General features: G+C 40.2%; 1 protein-coding gene across 16 annotated transcripts; it reads right to left on the minus strand.

The window, feature by feature from the left end:
* Positions 1-1,042: 1,042 nt before the first annotated feature.
* On the minus strand, positions 1,043-4,153 carry LOC125508222. 16 transcript variants are annotated; one of them, XR_007283269.1, is made up of 9 exons: positions 3,572-4,151; positions 3,092-3,235; positions 2,959-3,019; positions 2,468-2,859; positions 2,288-2,340; positions 2,014-2,112; positions 1,665-1,918; positions 1,499-1,569; positions 1,043-1,402 (listed from the first exon to the last, which is right to left on the minus strand). XR_007283269.1 is itself a non-coding variant. In XM_048672844.1 (9 exons), exons 5-9 carry the CDS (start codon positions 2,489-2,491, stop codon positions 1,302-1,304), a joined length of 813 nt encoding a protein of 270 aa, XP_048528801.1. In that variant the 5' UTR covers positions 2,492-2,859; positions 2,959-3,019; positions 3,092-3,235; positions 3,572-3,693; positions 3,947-4,150; the 3' UTR covers positions 1,043-1,301. The 16 variants fall into 16 exon arrangements, 12 of the variants coding, with proteins under 12 accessions (XP_048528801.1, XP_048528798.1, XP_048528800.1 ...); XR_007283268.1 differs by having other exon boundaries at positions 2,228-2,340; XR_007283267.1 differs by having other exon boundaries at positions 2,288-2,376.
* Positions 4,154-8,798: the final 4,645 nt, after the last annotated feature.

Genomic DNA, 8,798 nt, shown 5'->3' on the forward strand with positions numbered 1-8,798 from the left:
CTTATCAAAATTGTCTAGTTGGCATGTATGATATTAGTTATGATACTACTATTATGACCAGCCTAAGGGCATCTACAACACGGCCGCTTAGCCGAGGCGCCAGGATTGATTTCCTGGCTATTTTGCCTGGTTCCCGCCCGTGACCAGGATTTGGCCTTGCATCGATGCTAGGTTTGCCGCCGGGCGCTCCAGCTCTTTCGCGTTTAATTTGTTAATCACCAGGCGTCTACAGATCTCTATTAGCGTTGGACACACACGCTCTTACATAGATGCTATGTTTAAAATCCCATTTTCCCATCTGCTCAAGCGCCTAAACAAGCATCGCCCATTGGAGATGCCCTAAATATAAGTTTTTTAGACATTTTAAATGGAGTACAACGTATAGATATATGTAGACATATTTAGAGTGTAGATTCACTCATTTTGCTTCGTATGTAGTCACTTGTTAAAATTTCTAAAAAGACTTATATTTGGGAACGGAGGGAGTATACGCATGCGTCATGACTAATATATTCGTTCATTCCAGCTTATCATCAAATCATCATGTATCTCAGTTCTCAGACCCTATTTCGATTAATGTTTCCGTACCATTAAATAGGGAAACCCGGACGCAACCCTTCTTGTGCAACTTGTGTAAGCTTTCACTCAAGTTTGTAGGATCTATGATAAACATATTTTCCACATTTATGTTCCAACTTAGGTTTCGTTTATTTGTGAATATACGGGTTGCCGACACATGAAATGGTCACCAAATCATTCATATTAGCACTGCATCCGAATCGCTGATGCCTAGAAGACGAACTCCTTCCTTTTTTGTCAAAGGAACTTTTGATGTATAGACACGCAAAAACCTCACACATCAACTATCACCAAGTTCAATTTGAAGTTCACTTATCATCCACCAAGCCACCTCCCAATTCTACCTCCCAGGGCACAGGAACTTAATTGCATCTGCGAGCACATGTACTAGGAACTATACATGATTGCTATCACAAATTGGTACCGACACATGGTTTATCTGGACGGCACATGATCACAGTCATTTAGCACACGCATGCGAACAATACATCAAATTAAGTACTTCCCCCGTTCGAAAAAACTCTTCCCAAGCTTGTTCCTCAAATATAGATAGTGCAAACTTAATCCTTACAAGGTACAACATAACATTACTCTGGCTGGGGATTTTGTGATGCAAAATGGCACGCCAACTCACTCGTGTCAAACTAGGGTTTATCACAAGCACAACCAAAAGATCTTGCCTGACTGCACTCACTCTCAGAGTACCACCGCCTTCACTTCAGTCAATGATTATGTCGTGTAAGAGCTCCGGAATATCCCCATTGTTTCCCTTCATGGTCACTATTTCGTAGGCAAACTTCTTGCGCAAGTGCTCGATCTGAGCCTGCAATCAGTGATACAATCGCAAAACGCTTAGCTGCTTTCGTCTGTGAATAATATCAGGATGTTGTAGTCAGCAATTGTGTATCAGGTTCCAAACCTGGGTTAGTGTTGATTGTAGGTAGAGTCTGATGAACTCGACGAAGTAGTGCAAGATATACACTCCACTGTCTTCCATGCGATTAAACATGACATTAACTAGACTTGTAGGAAGTCAACCTTCAAAGCAAAACCAGTATGTGCATGACAAATGAGTGGGTACACACCTGCTGCATTGCCCATGTTGAGCCACCAACGGATACACAAACGACAATCCACGGGTCTCAACCAAGCCAGCACCGAACATGTCGTTGAATAAGGTGCAGAACCTATGTTGGAACTTCTTGGCTAAAGCCTCATGTTTGATTTTCATCTCACACGCCGGATCGGTCTCAGTCATTTCATGGACTATCATAATTTTCTTCTCCGTATCCAGAATGTACAATGGCCAACAATCCATGAAATTCACCAGGAACATGAACTGAAAGTTCATTTTTTGAATAACATACATACAAAATCAGACGGACAGAAATATGGAAAAAGTAGCGATAGTGTTTTGGTAGCCAACACTTTTACCTTCTTCACCCAATCAATTCTACATCCCATCACATCAGGGTGCATCATAGTGCTAATGTAATCCCAGTTAGTTTCACCAGCATCCCTGCAAAGCTCTTCCTGCAATGGAAATGTAAGAAAAATTAGCTTCATATGATCCACCGGGTGCACAGAAACACAATTATAATTAAGCTGTGCACTTGCAACAAAACGTGGATCAAAAATCCCCCTAAACCTATCAAGCCACCCGCAGTAGATTATCTTCTCCTTCTGACTAAGCATGTGATGGATGCACCTCCACAAATTCAATGTCAACTCCCCACCGAGAGTGAGCTCATCCTTCAGGTCCTGACCAGATGCCACCGCCAATATGGGATGGAAGTGCTTAAACCATTTCCCGTGAGGTAGTAGTTAAGTCTTTTTCCATAAATATCAGGAAAAAAAGAAAAAATCCATGGGTGGCAGTAGTGCTTACTTCTTGAGAACGTCCTCTCCACATTCCATCATGTTCACATTGAACTTGAAAATGTCATGATCAGACGACTGTATGTATAGCCCAATCGATGGAGGGTACTTGTCACCCCATCCACTCCTTGATGTATTATCTGCATCTGCACTTGCAGCTTCTGCACTGGAACCATGTGCTTTACCGTAGTTAATCACCGTGTTGCCATCTTCATCATCAACTACTATAGCTGTATCCAATATGCCAATTAACCGACACATAACCGTTTTTCTGTTCAGCTTCCATTTGTGCAGCTTCCTGGCTTTCGTTCTCTAGCTCATCCCAAATGATGCCATCCTCACCATCTCCCGTGCGTGTGGGGTTGATGCTCCCGTGTCCTTGACCTCCATGTGCTGCACCAGCTAAAGTAACAGAATAAGCCAATCTTTCAACCAGCAATCTTGGTATCATAGTGATAAACACAAACAGTACGTGGAAATTGACGTGTTGTAATCACTTACATCAGATGTATCCTTCCACTCCAAGTCTTGATAGGGAGACCCCTCACTTGCTCGAATATACCTGGACGACATCACACAATCTTAGTTATTGCATCTAAAACAAAACAAGCATGAACACATATCAATTGAGAACCTTTGAAGAGTTTTGGATTGTCTATGGCTTGGTCGACTACAGCAAGTGCTACTGCAGCTAAGCTGTCTACACGTTCTTTCCTTTCCTCATCTTCTGGTTCACTGGAACTTCCGCCTACACCATTTTTTGATGCACCTCCTCTCGCTGATATAATTCCATGAGTACATGCGTTTGAAAAACAGAGAAAAGAAAACATGCTTTCATAATTATATAGCTACTGCTTTTGTGCCATCTCTGGGAAATACTTTATACAATGGAACGAAAACTGCTTCAGGTTCTTGCTCACATTCAAGGTCTGATTTTTCTCAGTTTTAGTACAGTGATTTCAGAGGCATCCTTGTAGAGTAATGTCAGCGGTTCTGCTAGCTAAACGACTAACAAAGTAAACTACTTTTCTGAAGAAAAATGCATTCTGCATATAAGTTGCATATGTAGTTGAAGAAAAAGAAGTTGCCAATTGGGGAGGAATTTGCTTCACACCTTTTAGTCCAGCCAGGGGCCTCTGGATTGACTCTATCGATCGACTGAGCCAAACTCATTGGAGATGCATCATCGCGACGGCGCACACCTTCCCGCGCTCTACCTGTGCGATCTTCTTTGACCTTTTCAGTGACACCAAACCCAGTATTTCAATCAGCAGGAACAACAAGACCGAGTACGTTGTCTGAAAGGAAAACGAGGGGAACCAGATCTAGCTGCTCAAGGTTGTCAGCGACCTCCTCTCTCAGCGGGAATATGAAAAAACCACGGCAATCACCGGCATAAAGGCCACCAGTTCATCAGGGTTCTCCTGCGTGTGATGCAACTTTGCCCAGGAAATCCCAAAAGCTTTTTCATAGATCTGCGCGGACTAACCTGCCGACGGCGTCTAGCAGGAACACCATACCAGATCCGTCCATCCCCTCATCGTCGACGCCAAAGAACGAGCGCCACCGCAAGGAACAGCCGCAACACGAGACACATGGGTGGTAGTGGTGTCTTTCCCCAAAGAGGGTGGCGGCGAGGGTTTCCAGGATGAACCAGGATGTGCGCACGTGTGGTACCCCGAACTCTAACAAATGGCTCAGATGTCGACTTCCGTCCTGGACCCATTATCTTATCTGGTCCCTAGCTCGGTAAAAATGTTAACGTCCTGGTCCACGACCTAGATGTTGCAAAAATTCTCGAGAAAAGTCAGAATGCGATAAAACATTGAAACTTTTTGCACAATAAGCTCTGATAAATTTTATACATTGTGGTAAGTTTTCATAATTTTTGGAGTTAAAGAAGTATTGATACTCTTGCATTCTTCACAGACTATATTGTTTTGGCAGATTGTCGTTATGTTTGCATTGTCTACATATGTTTGCTTGTTTAATGATTCTATTTGAGGATAGTAATATTAAATATGCAGAGGCATTTAGTATGCAATGTTAAACAATAATTTTAGTGATTCTCTATAGTAGAGAATGATAAGGTTTTGCATTGATTTATACTAACGTATCTCACGAGTTCTTGTTGAGTTTTGTGTGGATGAAGTTTTTAAGAATTAGGGAAACCGTGTTATGAGAAGGATGAATAGGACACAAGAGCTCAAGCTTGGGTATGCCCAAGGAACCCAAAGATAATATTTCAAGAAGTCTCAAGCATCTCAGCTTGGGGATGCCCCGGTAGGCATCCCACCTTTCTTCTTCAACAATTATCGGTTAGTATCGGTTGAGTCTAAGTTTTTGCTTCTTCACATGATGTGCGCTATTCTTGGAATGTCATTTTGTTTTGTTTTGCTTGCTGTTTTAATAAAATACTTAGATCTGAAACTTTTAAATAAGATAGAGTCCTCAAATAGCTACCCATTTACATAACTACTCGCTTGATCTTCATTTATATCTTTTTAGAGTAGCTTGTCATTTACTCTTGTGCTTCACTTATATCCTATGAGTAAATTGTTGAATGAATTGGATATCATGAAGTTGAAATGATATGTTCATATCATGCCTAGTGGTAGCTTCACACTGGGTTTAGAAAGAGAGATCTTTTGAAGCTTGACAATCGCAATATTGTTAATACAAGCAATTCATGACTGATTACTATAAAGAAGAGAACTTTCACATGCAAGTATATTATCTTGGACATCTTCTATGATTGTGAATACCCATTAATTATTTTCAAAATTGAGCAAATTAGTTGAAGTTGGACAAGGAAGACAACATAATGAGTTATGTTTGGGTATATTTGTATAGAAGTTATATTGTCATGGATCCTCCAACATGTGGTGTTTGCCTAGGATCTTTTGCTAGCCAAAAATTCGTACTAAGTAGAGATACTACTTGTGCATCCAAAAACCATTAAACCTAGTTTTTTGCCATGAGTGTCCACCATATCTACCTATGGATTGAATAAGATCGTTCAAGTAAGTTGTCATCGGTGCATAAAGCAATACAAATTGCTCCTAAATATCTTTGATATTTTAATGTAAGGGAAAATTGAGCATTGTACGAACTTGTGATGGCAAAGTAATAAAAGCGACGGACTGCATAATAAAGGTTGCTATCATAAGGGGCAATATAACGTGACGTTCCTTTGCATTAAGAGCTTGGGCATCCAAATAAAAAGCGCATGGCAACCTCTGCTTCCCTATGCGAATGGCCTATCTTTTACTTCTCAGTGTTTACTTCTATGCAAAGAGTCAATAGTATAAATTCTTGTTTCAACCTCAAGTATTCTCTAGTTGGCAAGCATCATGTGGTGAGGAAACATCTAGGCACATATGACCAGTCAAATATATTTGATCATGATTTATTATTGTTAACAATTATCTTATGATAAATGAGCTGGGAGGCGAAATATTAAGCCCCTATGTTTTTCTGTGTTCGATGGATGCATTTGTTCTAAGAATATGAATTTTTTTGGACCAGAAGACATTCAGTGGACTAGAGAAGCACCTGGGGGGTGCCCCGAGGGGGGCACAACCCACCCGGACGCGCCTGGGGGCTCAGGCACGCCCAGGTGGGTTGTGCCCACCTCGGTGGCCTCCCGTACCCCCTCTTTGCCCTATAAATTGTCAAATATTCCAAAAACCCCCAGGGTAACCCTAGATCAGAAGTTCCGCCGCCGCAAGCCTATGTAGCCATGAGAAACCAATCTAGACCCCATTCCGGCACCCTGCCGGAGGGGGGAATCATCACTGGTGGCCATCTTCATCATCCCGGCGGCCACCATGATGATGAGGGAGTAGTCCACCCTTGGGGATGAGGTTTGTACCAGTAGCTATGCGTTTAATCTCTCTCTCTCTCTCTCGTGTTCTTGAGATGTGACGATCTTGATCTTGATGTATCGCGGACTTTGTTAATATAGTTGGATCATATGGTGTTTTCCCCTCTCTATCTTGTTGTGATGAATTGAGTTTTCCCTTTGCAATTTCGTTTTATCGAATTGAATACTTTTATGGATTTGAGAACACTTTATGTATGTCTTGCATATGAATACCCGTGGTGACAATGGGGTATTATTTTGAATCACTTGATATAAGTTTTGGCACTCAACTCGCGGATTCCCGAGGTGACATTGGGGTAATCTACGCATAGGGGTTGATGCACGTTCTTGTCCGGTAGAAATCTTGGGGCACTCTTTGAGGTTCTTTGTGTTGGATTGAGTATTATGAATCAAAAATTATTTGGTGTTATTTTAGTACGAACACTTGGATAGATCGATCGGAAAGAATAGCTTCGAGGTGGTTCCGTACCCTACAAACAATTTTTTCTTATGTTCTCCGCTAGATAGGAACTTTGGAGTGATTCTTCGTTGCACTTTGAGGGATGGTTATATGATCCAATTATATTAGCACTGTTGAGAGATTGCACTAGCGAAAGTACGGACCCTAGGCCTCATTTTCAAGCATTGCAATACCGTTTGTGCTCTGTTTTATCAATTGCTACCTTGCTGTTTTTCATTGTTACTATTACAAAAATCAATATCTAGTATCGTTACTACACTTGTATCACCATCTCTTCGCCGAACTAGTGCACCTATACAATTTTCCATTGTATTTGGTGTGTTGGGGACACAAGAGACTTTTTATTATTTGGTTGTAGGGTTGTTTGAGAGAGACCATTTTCATCCTACGCCTCCCACGGATTGATAAACCTTAGGTTATCCACTTGAGAGAAAATTGCTACTGTCCTACAAAACTCTGCGCTTGGAGGCCCAATTCAAGTCTACAAGAACAAGTTGCGTAGTAGACATCAAGCTATTTTCTGGCGCCGTTGTCGGGGAGGTTAGGTAAGCGACACTCACATCCCGTCAACGAAGCTCTTTTCTAGCGCCGTTGCCGGGGATTTGAGTGATTGAAGATATATATTTAGATCTTGCAATTGAATCTTTTAGTTTCTTGTTTTATCACTAGTTTGGTTTATAAAAGAAAACTATAAAAAATGGAGCTTGGGTTACCTCAAGTTGTTCTTTATCTTTATAATGTTTATCTTGAGAATAAGGATTCCGATAATTGTGCTCAATTGCTAGAAAAAGAATTTAACAAAATTTATGGCATAAAACGTTGGATGATGGGCATGATTGCAATATTGCTAGTATAAATTATTTGAATATCCGTGATGTTAATGATGATTGCATTAGTCATGTTAATGATGTCTCCTATAAGAATGAAATTTTTTGCGGAGTGATTTGAGAGTGCAAACGCACACCAAAAAGGGAAGATAGATTTTGTAAGAAGCATAAATATTTAGAAACGAAAAAGTCGCAAGAGAGGCTAGATAATTGTGCTAAAAGATTTAATTTTTCTCGCCATCCTTGTGAACTTTGCAATGAACATGGTCATTTAAATCTCCAATGCAAATTGTTTCATGATCAAATCGTGTCCAAAAATTATGATAACTTGATTACCCTTGAGCATCATAAAGAGCTTAGTCTTCTTTTGGGGTATGAAGAAATGGAAGGTATAACTGAGGGTATTCCAAAATTTAATCTCAAGAGATTTCTTGATTTTGATCTAGAGGAAATTTATATGTTTTGTGCGGTAAATTGCATTGAGAATCCTTATATTGCCAACTATCTAAAGACAAGAAAACAAATAGAATATGAAGAGACTACTAATGAAAGGGAAAAATATTTCCCAATACCCTCCTAATATTTATTATGATGAATCAGGTAACGAGGAGGTGATTCCTATCCAATCAATCTCTTCAACAAGGAGCTCGAAAAAAATGATTAAACCCATACGTGAGGTGGTGAAGAAGAAGAAAAGAGGTAAAAAGGTATCTCTCCCAAATAATGTTGCTCCTATTATTGTTGTGCCTCATGAAAATGAATCAAAAATAATTGTGGAAGATGATGCACTTTATGATGATTTTGTTATGCCTATTGCTTGTTGTGATAATTATGATTGGGAAGATAATTATACTTCTTATAATCTTGGAAATCTTTTTGGAATCAACTTTGGAAATTATGATGATAACAATTGCTATACAGTTGGTGCTATTCATACTATTAATGATGAGAGTGATTATGCTTATGATATGCCAAGCCACAAGCTTGGGGATGCTATGTTTGATGAGAATGGCATGTTTGAGAATTTATTTTCTGCAATTAATGTTTGTCCCAAGCTTGGGGATGCTATGTTTAATGAAGATGATCTTTTTAGTCCCCCTACTTTGAACGATCAAATTTGCTATGATGATTGCATGCCTCCTATCTATGATGAGAATAAAGTTGCTAC

This window comes from Triticum urartu, chromosome 5 (genome assembly GCF_003073215.2).
Source record: "Triticum urartu cultivar G1812 chromosome 5, Tu2.1, whole genome shotgun sequence".
NCBI classification, from domain to species: Eukaryota; Viridiplantae; Streptophyta; class Magnoliopsida; order Poales; family Poaceae; genus Triticum; species Triticum urartu.

Coding starts and splice junctions, on each gene's coding strand:
- LOC125508222 (XM_048672843.1), bottom strand. CDS start 2,491: ATGTGGAGAGGACGTTCTCAAGAA. Junction 2,377..2,467: donor GGAGAGGACGTTCTCAAGAA/GTAAGCACTACT, acceptor AAATGGTTTAAG/CACTTCCATCCCATATTGGC. Junction 1,403..1,498: donor TACAATCAACACTAACCCAG/GTTTGGAACCTG, acceptor CACTGATTGCAG/GCTCAGATCGAGCACTTGCG.